The sequence below is a fragment of the Triticum aestivum genome, chromosome 3D, assembly GCF_018294505.1.
Source record: "Triticum aestivum cultivar Chinese Spring chromosome 3D, IWGSC CS RefSeq v2.1, whole genome shotgun sequence".
NCBI lineage: Eukaryota > Viridiplantae > Streptophyta > Magnoliopsida > Poales > Poaceae > Triticum > Triticum aestivum.
The window spans coordinates 296,100,814-296,113,572 of NC_057802.1; the positions used below are offsets into that span (position 1 = coordinate 296,100,814).

General features: G+C 42.9%; 1 protein-coding gene across 2 annotated transcripts in view; it reads left to right on the top strand.

Annotated features, from left to right (window-relative positions):
- The window catches only part of LOC123078512 (serine/threonine protein phosphatase 2A 55 kDa regulatory subunit B beta isoform), a 6,917-nt gene extending 566 nt beyond the window's left edge, over nt 1–6,351 (top strand). Inside the window, exons 2-15 of one of the 2 annotated variants that reach the window (XM_044501047.1) lie at nt 1–223; nt 1,718–1,821; nt 1,921–2,016; nt 2,102–2,221; nt 2,568–2,735; nt 2,921–3,012; nt 3,624–3,742; nt 4,166–4,289; nt 4,423–4,546; nt 5,051–5,119; nt 5,227–5,318; nt 5,402–5,479; nt 5,631–5,698; nt 5,788–6,351. In XM_044501047.1, coding sequence (XP_044356982.1) covers nt 103–223; nt 1,718–1,821; nt 1,921–2,016; nt 2,102–2,221; nt 2,568–2,735; nt 2,921–3,012; nt 3,624–3,742; nt 4,166–4,289; nt 4,423–4,546; nt 5,051–5,119; nt 5,227–5,318; nt 5,402–5,479; nt 5,631–5,698; nt 5,788–5,924 — 1,512 coding nt within the window. In that variant the 5' untranslated portion in view covers nt 1–102 and the 3' untranslated portion in view covers nt 5,925–6,351. The remainder of the gene's footprint in view (nt 224–1,717; nt 1,822–1,920; nt 2,017–2,101; nt 2,222–2,567; nt 2,736–2,920; nt 3,013–3,623; nt 3,743–4,165; nt 4,290–4,422; nt 4,547–5,050; nt 5,120–5,226; nt 5,319–5,401; nt 5,480–5,630; nt 5,699–5,787) is intronic. The other variant, XM_044501048.1, reaches the window with a different exon arrangement.
- Nucleotides 6,352–12,759: the final 6,408 nt, after the last annotated feature.

Here is a 12,759-nt window from a genome sequence, read left to right on the forward strand (position 1 = left end):
GCCACCCCCCTCGCCGTCGCCGGGGAACCCCGGCACCGATCCCGCCCCGCCTCCTCCCGCCCGCGCCCGCGCCCGCGCGTCCGATCCATCCAGCCCTACACGATGAACGGGGCAGCGGCGCCCGAGCCCACGGAGGCCCCGGCCCCGTCCCCCCAGGTGCCGCTCGACTGGAGGTTCTCGCAGGTCTTTGGCGAGCGTGGCGCCGGCGAGGACGTCCAGGATGGTACCGATCGACCCCTCTCTGCTCTCTATTCTCCCTCCTTTTGGTTTCTTCGTCGCTGGTACCAGCTGGATCTTAGCGTTTCTCTGCTCCCGAGCTGTGTATGAGGCCAGGAGCCGTGAATGGCTGCTTATCATGCGATGTCTGGGGGATTCCTGCGCGGATCGACCCACGAACTCGCCCGCTGTAGAGGTGCCTTCGGATGTCTTGTGCCAAAGTTCGATGCTTTGGTACTGGGGACGTGGGATTTGTTGCTTCATCTCCTCCAGATCAGTGATGCATCCTGTTGTTGATGCTGTGTAGGTAGTTTTCACCAGTACCTACATGTGTAGGCACCGTGCCATTCTGTGGAGCAGTCAAGGTCTTTCCATTATTGGCTAGAGCAGTGTGTCATATAGGAGTCAAGCTGAATACCATAAGTTGGGCTGTGTATATGTAAATATCACGGTTGCGTGTTTAGGTTGGCAATTGACTCTGGCCAGACAAATGCATGTTGTCATTCAGCGAGTGTCGAACAATCATGATTGTCTGTTCTTGTACTTCTGTAAGCTTAGTGCTTTGAAATAGGACGCTACAATAGAGCTTGGGTTTGGGCGTACGCCTTATTATTTCTTGAAACAGTAGGCAGATGATTAAAAAAAAATCCAAACACAGAATTCATGTTTTTCAGGCAAAGATGGATGCGCACTGGAACATGTATGAATGGATTTTGTTTCTGTTCATTTTCATTTTCATACTTGATTATTGTTCGTCTATCCCAATTTAGCTTGCTGCAGTGTCACTTGGCATACACCTAAAAGGTCAAACCCTTTTTAGGGAAAAGGTCAAGCTCTTGATAGAACATGAAAATGTTGCTTTGTTCTTCAATCTTAATTGCTAATTTCACTATCTGCTTCTGATTGTCATATCTGTGAATCACATGGATTTTTAAATGCTTGGTCATGTCCATTATGTTGGTCTGTAGCACTAACACCTAATTTAACACAATCACTTAGTTTTGGTTAACGTTGATCCTCAGTCTTTTTATTGTTTTGCTCGGCTGAATTAAACTTGTTATGAGTCAATCTACTGCTTCAGTGGCGGACTGGCGGTGCTAGAACAAAACCCTGCGGGGCCAATTTCTACAAAAGCTTCCACACTTGATGGAGTTTGGTGTGTATATGAGCATGGTGGCAATGTTCTCAAAAACCTGTGATGCCAATTGACCACACAGCTCATGTAACACTGACACTCTACTGCTTTCAAGTTACTGAAGGCTTGCAAACACTTGATGAAAACAGTGCTATTCTTGGCACCTTTTCCTCCTGTTGCATCTTGGCTTTCAACCTTGTTTTTCTATGTGCTTGTTAGTGATGAAATTAATAAGTATGTATGATTGCATGCTATTATACATGTTTATCCCCAATGCTTCTTGTATGACCAAACTATAGGCTGCCATAATATGCTATGTCTTCATTATTAACTTAATCTTACTGTTTTTCGTACTGTTCTCTGCAGTTGACATCATCTCGGCAATAGAGTTCAATAAATCAGGACATCATCTTGCCACTGGAGACAGAGGTGGCCGAGTTGTTTTGTTTGAAAGGACAGATGCCAAAGATGTATGTACATAGTTAAAAAAAAATCAAAGGATGCATGTACTTCTGGGATTTTATTGTTGTGCTCCGATGGCTGAACATTTTCCGTCTGTTTTTGTTTAGCACGTCTCTAGAAAAGATGCTGAGAAAGCCGATTATTCTATCAGCAGGCATCCAGAATTTCGTTACAAAACTGAGTTTCAAAGCCATGAACCAGAGGTATACCTTTATGAGAACTGTTAAGTGCAGCATTAGTTTTGTGAAGTACCTGCAATTTGACCAAGCGGTCTTGTTATGGAAATAGTTTGATTACCTTAAAAGCTTGGAAATTGAAGAGAAGATTAACAAGATAAAGTGGTGCCAAGAAACGAATGGCGCATCGTTTCTTCTGTCTACAAATGACAAAACGATCAAGTTTTGGAAGGTATGCTTTATTGAACAATAACTGGACATTTCCTCTTAAAGTCAACTGCTCCACGCCTTATAGCTTGTAATTTCTTGAAAACCTTTTGTAGTCAATCTGCTAATATAAACAACCCTCTGATGTTTTTTAGTTTGTCTGCTTGGTGTACATTTTTGCTTCATGTACATATGTCTGTGCAACCTATTGATGATTTTATTTTGTTTTATGTTTACATTTTACACATTTCTCTGTGTGAATACGTTTTGGATTACTTTATTTACCTACTCTTTTGAAGGTCTATTTACTTATTGGCATAGTAAGGTTCAATTGAGAAAGAATTTGTGCTTAATGAAGCTAACTTGTATAGGTCCAAGAAAAGAAGGTTAAAAAAATATGTGAGATGAATATGAACCCTTCAAATGCTCCTGCAAATGGTAGCCCTGCTGGCAGTACTATGTGTGGTTCAAGCGCACGTACTCCAAATGGTGGAATTTTGAAGCCTGGTGGACTTCCTTTACTTCGCCTGCCTGTGGTAGTTGTACTCAACTCAAATCTGAAGAAATATTTTTTGAACTTATCAGACACTACCATTGTGTTAATTTCTGGTCTTCTTGTTGAGCTGAACATGATCTTCATATGATTCTCAGTCTGATACCTGTCCTTGATTTTACCTGTATCTTCTTGATTTGCTACATTTACCTAACCATTCCTATACAACAGGTTACAAGCCAGGAAACAAGTCTCGCCGCAAATTGCCGTAGAGTCTATGCTCATGCACATGACTACCATATCAATTCCATTTCAAATAACAGGTCTTGGACATTACTCATGCTTAACAATTAGTTGTACCGTAGTTAATATTACAAAGTTGACTTGCAAACCTTACAAGGTCATGACGCTAACTTTGGAAGTATGGGTAAAGTTCACCCGAGTTGTTCTGCATTATACACATTTATTTAGTCTGTTTTTGTGTTTTGAGACTTCCATCTGTAGAATTTCATGTGTGGTTGGCTGTATGTTAGAAGCTAAAGAAATAGACTTCATATATATGCTTATGAGTTAATTTTATACATGCAGGATTATACCTTCGAAAAATCATGCAGTGATATGATTAAATGTCCTCCAAAATATTGTGTGGTGCATGTCTGTTCATAAATTCACTTCTTTTTTTTGCTGGTGCACATAGTCTAACATGATGTACGTATGTGCTTGTTTTCCGACTTGCTCAAGTACCTAAATAAAGTCACCCACCCTTGCATGTACAAACATAATTCTCTTTTAATGCATGATCTCCCACTTTCAAGGTAGTCACCAGGAGTATATACTTTACTGTTGTGCACCTCATGTACATTCATTCAGCTTAGCTAAAATCTGTTTGTTTTTATGCAGTGACATAAATTGCTTCTTGTTCTTTCCTTCGCAGTGATGGTGAGACATTTATATCAGCAGATGATTTGCGGATAAATCTTTGGAATTTGGAAATCAGCAATCAAAGTTTCAACATTGTTGACGTTAAACCAACGAACATGGAGGATCTCACCGGTATAACTTCCAAATCTACAAACTCTTAGTTGTGCTTTCTAGAAGCATGCTTTGTATAGCTAAAGCTATATGTTTGAGAACAAAAACATTTATAGCCTCAACTCACTTAGTCAGAAAAAGATACCCTCCCATACAGCTATGATTGACTAGTGTAGTCCTCGTGACATATACTGCAGCTACAAGTGTTTATACGGTCCTGAGTCATCGGAACATTATTTCTTTAGATGAAAATAACGAAATATTTAACTAAAATTGGTTTTAGGTGAAATGGATGCATAATTCTTGCTTCAAACACGGGTTGTAGGTGTTAAGAGGTCTATCCTAATTGACCTTTGTATTTACATGTTCTTCAAGTTTTTGAGGTGACATCTGTTTGCTTAACATGTTTCTGGCAGTTACGGTTTTTATTCTGTAAATCTGCAGAGGTTATAACATCTGCGGAGTTCCACCCTTCTCACTGTAATACACTGGCATATAGTAGCTCAAAGGGCTCCATTCGACTCGTTGACCTGCGGCAATCAGCTCTTTGTGATACTCATTCCAAACTGTGAGCTTCCATTTGACTGGTTCCTTTTAATATTTCAATATTCAGTACTATGTTTAGAAGAACAAACAGTGGACATTGATTTGTTAGCAGTGTCTCAAATTGATCATCTTAAAGTTGCCTTTTGCTCTTGTAGCTTTGAGCAGCATGAGGCCCCAGGTTCAAGATCCTTTTTTACTGAGATTATAGCCTCAATTTCTGACATAAAGTTCTCCATGGATGGGAGACATATCCTGAGTCGTGACTACATGACTTTGAAGGTCTCTTTCTGAAATTTCTTTGCGCGACTGCTTTAAGTTTCATAATCAATTAATTTGTTGACCCCCACCCTGCACTTCCCTTTGTTTCCTCAGTTAAAATGAAAGTAGTTGATTGCATTGTAATCCCTGATACAGTGTAACCAAGTTAACATGTCTACTGTAGAGATATTTTTGTTTTCTTTGTAAGCTGATATTGAAGATCAACCCGTAGGTTCTGATTGAGGTGACCCTTTATATATACACAATTCGCTCTTCACAAATCAATCATAGTCATACAATCACCAAGGCGCCATCACCGTGTCTATCTCTGTAATGCTTAAATTATTTCTTGTACTTGGTAGTTCATTTCATCATGGAAGCTGCTGCTCTATAGAACTTAGGTAGTATACTACTTCATTTAGCTATGGAAGTGTTATCTATCTGCAGTAACCCAGTAACAATCATATTGCAAATAGTTCTATTTTGGTGCTTTTCCACGATTAGATTGTTTATCCCCTATTACAGCTATGGGATGTTAATATGGATTCTGGTCCAGTTGCAACGTTCCAGGTTCACGAGTACCTAAGGCCTAAGGTAATTTCTCCGATGTTAAGATCCATGATTTGATAGTTCTTTGAGGATGATGAGCAACACATATTTCTCTGGAGTAACTCTATTTCACGTGTTTTCTTAAACTGCAGTTATGTGATTTATATGAAAATGACTCGATTTTTGACAAATTTGAATGTTGTCAAAGTGGCGATGGGTTGCGAGTAGCAACTGGTTCTTACAGGTAGGTTGGTATGCTCAGCTCCGTTGTAGCACAACTTAGTTTCCTTCATGGAATTAATGGTCCGTTAATCTGTGTTCCTTCAGCAATATTTTCCGAGTGTTCAATTGTGGTGCTGGTGGCAGTGAGGTGACAACGCTTGAAGCAACTCGAAACCCCACAAGGTAATTCCTCTTTTCACATCATATAAATCAGTGTATGTTCGCTGCTACTATGTGTGCTTGTGAAATTGATTGTTTGTTTACCAATGGTTGCTAAAATAATATACCATGGTGCTAGGGCTTCTTGATTCCATCATTTTTCCTACTTGTGCAGAAGGCAGATTCAGAATCCCGCACGGCCTGCGAGATCTCTAGGTAGTCTGACAAGGGTTGTTAGACGAGGTTAGCTTCATTGCAGCTATTTATGCTTAGTACTTGAGCTGCAGAAGGTTTTTCATTGTAGCTATTTATATTGTAAATCTTATATGCAGGTCCAGAGAACACCGGAATAGATGCGAACGGGAACTCCTACGACTTAAGCACAAAACTGCTCCATTTGGCATGGCACCCGTCCGAAAATTTAATTGCCTGTGCTGCAGCCAACAGCTTGTACATGTACTATGCGTAAAACACGGGGAAATGAGCGAAGGGACAGTATTTTTTGGTAGCTGCTCCCGGCGAGAAGAGGAGTTACATTATCCCTGGTGCGGCAAATCAGGGAGATGGTGTATTTTGGGCCAGTCACATGCTGTTCTTTTGAGTTCCATATATAGAGCTGTCCAAGAGTCCAAGAGGAAGTGACTGGATCATTCCCGGGAAGCAGCTTGATTCTGATTATTTTTTTATTTTATAGGGGAAAGGCCTGTCTTTCCCCTATAGGTTCATTTAGGTTTTAAGATAAGATTCTGGTTCACCATTTGGAAGGAACAAAACTTTTGGGCATCTCCAGTAGATGACAAGGGGATGACCTGCCGTTGTGATGGAATCGTGGGGCTTGTAACATCAGGGGCATTCATGTTTTTGATAATTTTCTATTTCAATAGCGACCTTTCTCATTCCTCCCGGCGTCAGTACAGACACCGTGCTACTCCTATATGGAAACTGCTGTCTACTGCACATGTTCTGCGATGTCCATTTGTTGCGTGAGCAGAAAAGCCATGTGAGTGACATGTTTTATTTGTCGCATCACTCACAAATACTGATATCATCCTGTAGGCTTGTTTCTTTATAACTCAAATGCCTTCAAAAGTACAAGCATTTGAAATTAAATGCATTCCTATCTGAATTCGAAAAGGAGTTCTTTTTTCTTTTCGAGAGAATCCAAAAAGAGACCGGCATACCTTTTTTTCCCTAGAGATCAAGAGATTCTCATACCCGTATGTGGAAGATGGACTGACTATATCAATGCTACAAAAAGGATGTCCAAGAAATGATGTTAACAACGTTGACATATGTGGTAAGCAATTCAAACTAGTCCAAAAGAAAAGATATAAACGACTGGTTGCGTGGGAAAGTTTTCTTATATGCAGGAAGGATGACAATGTCTACATTTTCAAAACCGAGGTGGTCTGCACCACCTTGGAGGCCGTACGACAGAAGAGCGACCGTGTGGTGACACTGTTTAGGAGAAGTTTCGTTGAGCCAGTTTCAAGCCGGTGATCGAAGATGCCGTGCAACTCAGATGACCTGAGGTGCAACCAAGCTTGAAGACCGCTTCAGGGGCTATTGTTGGCGTCCCGGTCGAGGGGGTCCTCGCCATGTCGATTCCCGGCTGGGTAGGTCGTGACCCCCTAAGTCGGTTCTGTCTTGGGCCACTTTGGACGACTCATAGCTGTTTACATGGAGATTCTGGAAGGCTTGGAGTACAATCCGATGATATCAGAGCCGTGGAGGACTCTGTGACAGAGTCGATTTGACAAATCTCGGGTAGGGTGTCCCGAGCTAGTAGCCTAGATGCGATGGTAACAGGGACACATGATTTAGCAAGGTTCGGGCTCTCCGAGGAGATAAAACCTTACATCCTGCTTATGTTGTACTCCACCTGTTAAAAAATATAAGAGCGTCTAGATCACTACTTCAGTGATCTAAACGCTCTTATATTTCTTTACAAAGGGAGTATTGATTTGGGATGGAGAACAAAGCACAAGTTGATCTACCATTAGATCGATGATTTCATCGACGAGCCCTGTCCCCTGGTTTATATAGATATGGGGGGTGGCTAGGGTTATAGGAAGGGCTATGTATAAGTTAATTGTGTTGTAGACGACATCTAAGTCTTGGAGTAGGCGCCAAGTCTTCAGAAGTATTCCTTTTCAAGCCATGGGCCGCCTTGATGTGGTCCGCTAGTGAATCGACATGGGGTCCTCGGCCCGACCCACCTAGCCGGGAGACAACATGGTGAGTGACCCCAATTTCGAGACACCATCAGTAGCACATAAACCAGGCTTCAAGTTTGGAGACGTTCCTCGGATCTTTCGAGCTCTTCTTCGTCTTGCGTCGTCGGTCTTGAAAACTGCTTCAACGAATCCCCCCCGCGTCCGATTTCTTGTTTGTCCAAATGTATCCGAAGAGTTATCGCGCCCTCTCTACATTTTCCAGTGAGTTCTTCGTCATCTCCTCGCCGAGTTGGATACCGGAAGTTTTTGCGCAACTTTTCCTTAGTTGCTAAGTATTCCTGCACTTGACCCGTGATGATAGCCTAGCCTGGTTCTGATAGCACAGACCAGTCTCATCTATCAAACCATGTGGCCATGCGACGCCACTGACTCGTCGGTCAATATAGCGTGCATGAGTGCATTGTGCCCCCACCTTTGTCACGTCTTATCATAAAGAGATCGTGTGCCTCGATATGGTCATTTAATCAACCGATTATAACACGTCGCTTGGGGGAAAACACATGATTTATTGTCGCGTGACGCAATCATCCTGCCGGCGCTTTGCATTTACCACTGCCTATAAAAGGCCAAGGGTAAGGGGGAGCCAAGTTTACGCTCCCATTCCTTATAGCTCTTGTCTTCTTCATCGAGCTCCTGGGCCCAAGCATCCGCTGTTCTTGAGCCCGAAAACTTCCACTAAGCCTCCCATTCCACCTACCTGCATCCATGGCTGGCAAGCAAGCCCAGGCGATGAAGGCCTCCAAGGCCGGGAAGAAGGTGGCATGGGAGGCATGACAACCTCCCACACAAAAGGGCGATGGAAGGGCACCACGGTTTCGCAGGAGCAGATCACCCAGCTCTCCAAGGCTGGGTAGTTGCCGGCTTCGGAGGTCGCTCTAGCCCATTCTACTCTGACCAACGGTGAGGGCGACCCCTATATATTCTGTCACTGTGCTTCAACCCCGCGTGGGCGAGCGGCAAATTTTTGTCTCACATCTCCTCCGCGGCCTCGGTTTTCCTATTCACCCTTTTCCCCGAAGTCTTCAATTCAATTCCATCACCTAGCCCCAAACTCCATCTTGCACATCACCTGCTTCATCACATTCTGTGAAGCCTTCCTCTCACGTGAGCAAAATTTTGAGCTTTGGTGCAAATATTTCACCATCAAGCTCCAGACCAATGACCACGAGGCATGCGAGTGCGGGGGCTCCATGATCAGCAAGATTCAAGGCGCCGGATGGCTGAAAGGGGCTTCATAGATACAGTGAAGAATTGGCATGAAGAGTGGTTCTACATCTCGGATGTGCCACTAACCGACCCTCCTCAGGCGGGGATTGCCACCCTCCTTGGGTGAACTCCTGTCCTGGAATCCGAAGAACATTAACTGGTCGGATTACGAGGAGGTTGGCAAGCTCACCAAAAGGGTGACTGCCATCCGACATCATGGGATCACCCTCGTCGAGGTGATGCACGTGGATCTAAGCCAGGACATCCAACCCCTACAAGACCGAGCCCACCCCATGTTGCTTTATACCCGGGAGGACGACGACACCCGGGCTATCTGCGGTGATTTTTATCGAGGCAAGTCCATGCAGAAGATGTTCTCCTTGTTGTTCAAGGGGAAGGTCGTAGACTTCCTGAAGTAGGTATGATACTGGGTCGATGACCTTCCGAGGGAGTTATGTTACCGAATCCTTCATTTTTTAGACATCGGATGTGGCCGAGCAGTAGAAACTAACCAACCTTTATTATTGTTTTTGTTTTTGTTGATGTAGAAGTGGTTGCCCTTCTCGACCGAGGTCCGGTCTCTAGCCCGATACATATCAAACGTATCTATAATTTTGATTGTTTAATGCTATTACGTTTTCACTTTTATATAATTTTAGCATTTTACATTATTTTTATGGACTAACCTATTAATTCAGTGCCTAGTGCCAGTTCCTGTTTTCTGCTTGTTTTTGGTTTCACATGAAATCAATATCCACGGAGGTCAAAATACGTGGCTGATTTATCATGATTTATTTTGGGCAACAAGAAACACAAGAAGCTTCGGGAGAGATTGAGGCGAGCAACAGGGGCCCACACGGGAAGGGGGCGCGGCCACTCACTTGTGTAGCACCCTGCTATACAAATGGTTTTTACCCTCTTACCGCTACGGAGTTTTAAACCGTCGCCTTTTCAGTGTGTGCGATAGGGGAGTCCTTCCCACACGACCCAGAAACCGTCGGGGATAGGCCCCCCGGTCGCACACGCAGTGTAAAAAGAGCTCGTGTGTGATTGGGCGAGCCATCGCAGACAATTATACATGCCCAATCGTTTCCGTTTGTAAGTACATCCCACATAGTCAATCCAAGCCATATGTTTCCGTTTGTATGTACATCCCACATAGTCAATCCAAGAATATGTTTCCGTTTGTATGTACATTCCACACAGTCAGTCCAAGAAATACGTTTTCATTCGTATGTACATCCCACACAGTGAATCCCTGACAAACGTTTCCGTTCTCACGTACATCACACACAATTTCCCCCATCAAATCGTCTGTGATAGCGTTGCCATTGCAGATGATATTAACAACAATATCGTTAGCGTTATTGAATTCATCATGCACGATGCCTAGAAGAAACTGTGTGGCATAGGTTGTCCATCACACACACTTTTTATGTGGAAAATGTTTACGCAAGGTGGCCCAATGCTAACAGTTTGCCAGAGGAAGCCGTGTGTCATTGTTCATTGATCCAACACGTTTACTTCCTAGAAACTGTGTGGGTTGTGTGAGGTTATCGCCCACAGTGTTGTCTCAATAACCGTTTGCAATATAAAAACCCAATAAGCAGGCTAATTCGCCTATTATTATTAATCCATTTATTAATAAAATTGACATTTCATATTAAACACACAATATATTTCATTTTTGTATTACGGAACTAGGATTTCATAATTGAAGTACATCAGAGTACAACATTATATAGATTCAGCACTCAGTTACACCATATAGGCATATAGCTAGCTACCCCATTACACAACTGCACCAGCACCAAGTTTCACATACACCATCTATAACCTTTGGAAATTAGCATCACAGAAGGTGGATAGACAGATGAACTTCTTAGGAAAGGCCTGAAAACAAAGATATGCATAAATATCTTCTCTAAATTTGGAAATGGCGCAAAGGAATAAAAAAGACAAGGTATAAGAGTTAGTACCATCCTGTAGTTCACTGATGTCTTCTTCATTGTGCAGACAAAGATCTTGTTGTTTTTTTATAGAAAGACTGTAAGGGAACCACCAATAGTATAATTGGTGCAACAAACCCAAATTGCAAGTACCATGCCTTGAACGTGGGTGGGTGGGAAGGCATCAACCCCTCCCCACCACTAGACAGAGATCTTGTTGTTTTTTGTCGCTAGTTTCTTTATCCTAACAATCTTTCTGAGTTTCTTGACTTGACTGATATTCATGGACAACTCATTTCCCCATATATATGCAAAATGGGGCGAACAGTGGGTCAAAACCTCTGACAGCAGGACCTACACGTGCAAGACCAAATTATTAAAAACCTAAATATTAGAATGGTTCCTGCAGTTGCACAATAATGTGCTATTAGACAAAGGACCATGCATGTGCAAACCTCGATTATACAGTGTTTCCCATTGTTTCCCTGCAACACATATAAGGTAGTTGGGGGCTGGCATACTATCAGTAAAATATGTTGATGAAAAAGTAAACACACTAGCAGATTAATTCGAGCCACATGGAAAGCCATTTATCCAAACCAAATATGATTAAGAACTAGGAAATATAGCAATTGTATATGTTTCTCATGTATTTACACTACTAGGGAAAACCTTATATACAGAATCTTACCAGTAGCGCGAGTCAAAAAGAAGCGCTACTACTGCTTACCACTAGCGCGTGGCAAACAAACGCGCTGCATCTAAGTTTATAGCAGTAGCGCGTCTCAGGGAAGAAGCGCTACAACTACAATTCCCCTACCGTTCTCGCCAGGCTACCAATAGTAGTAGCGAGCTTAAGCAAAGCGCGCTGCTGCTAAGGTTGTTGTAGCAGCGTGTTTTACGCAGAAAGCGCTACTGCTAACGAAAGGAAAATAAAATAAAAAACATATAGAATAGTAAATGAAAATGAAAGAAATAGAAAAATGGAAAGGAAAAAAAGAAAATGTGAAGGAAAATAAATGAAAAAGAAAAATAAAGGAGAAAGGCGTAGCAGCAGCGTGCTTTCAGGACAGGCGCTATAGCTCACTTAGTAGTAGCGCGTTTTTTAAGCCAGCGCTATAGCTAAGTTAGCTATAGCTAATGTAGCAGTAGCGCTTTTCCTGGCCCGCGCTACTGCTATTTTTGACTTAACCGCGCGGTTTTTCTTCCCCACGGCCACTTCCCCCAAATCCAACTCGTCTGCTGTCGCCGCCGTCGTCGCCCTGCATCGCCGTCGGCCGCCGCGCGCTCTTCCGTCGCCCTCCGCACGCCCTCGACGCCACCCCGACCCCGACCTCGACGCCGCCCTACATCACCACGTGCCCGAGCCCTGACCCGACCTCGACGCTGCCTGCCCCTCCCTCGGCCGCTCCCTAACTCTGCCGGCGCCCGAGGTGAGCACGCCTACACCTCCTCCTCCTACCCCACCTCTGCCTAGCTAGGGTTCCTAGGGTTCATCAAATTTTAGAGTTCATCAAATTAGTTAGGGTTCATCAAATTAGATGCTAATTAGGGCAATAGTTGTAGATGCTTAATTGTAAACTAGATGTTAATTAGGGCAGTAGTTGTAGATACTTAATTAGTGTTTAGGACAAATTCCTAGGGTTCATCAATGGGTGCTTAAGTAGTTGTAGATGCTTAAGTACCTAGGTAGGGTTCATCTAATTAGTTAGTACTTGTAGATGCTTAAGAACTAGGGCAGTAGGGTTAGGGCAGTAGGGTTTAACTAGATGTTAATTACGACAGTAGTGTTTAGTTTAGAGAAAAAATTTAGTATAGTTTTTTTTACTATTTTTTAGTAAGTGTTTAATAGAATTAGTAAGAAAATTAATAGAACTAGTTGAACTAGTTTATTTTTAGTAAGAACTAGTTG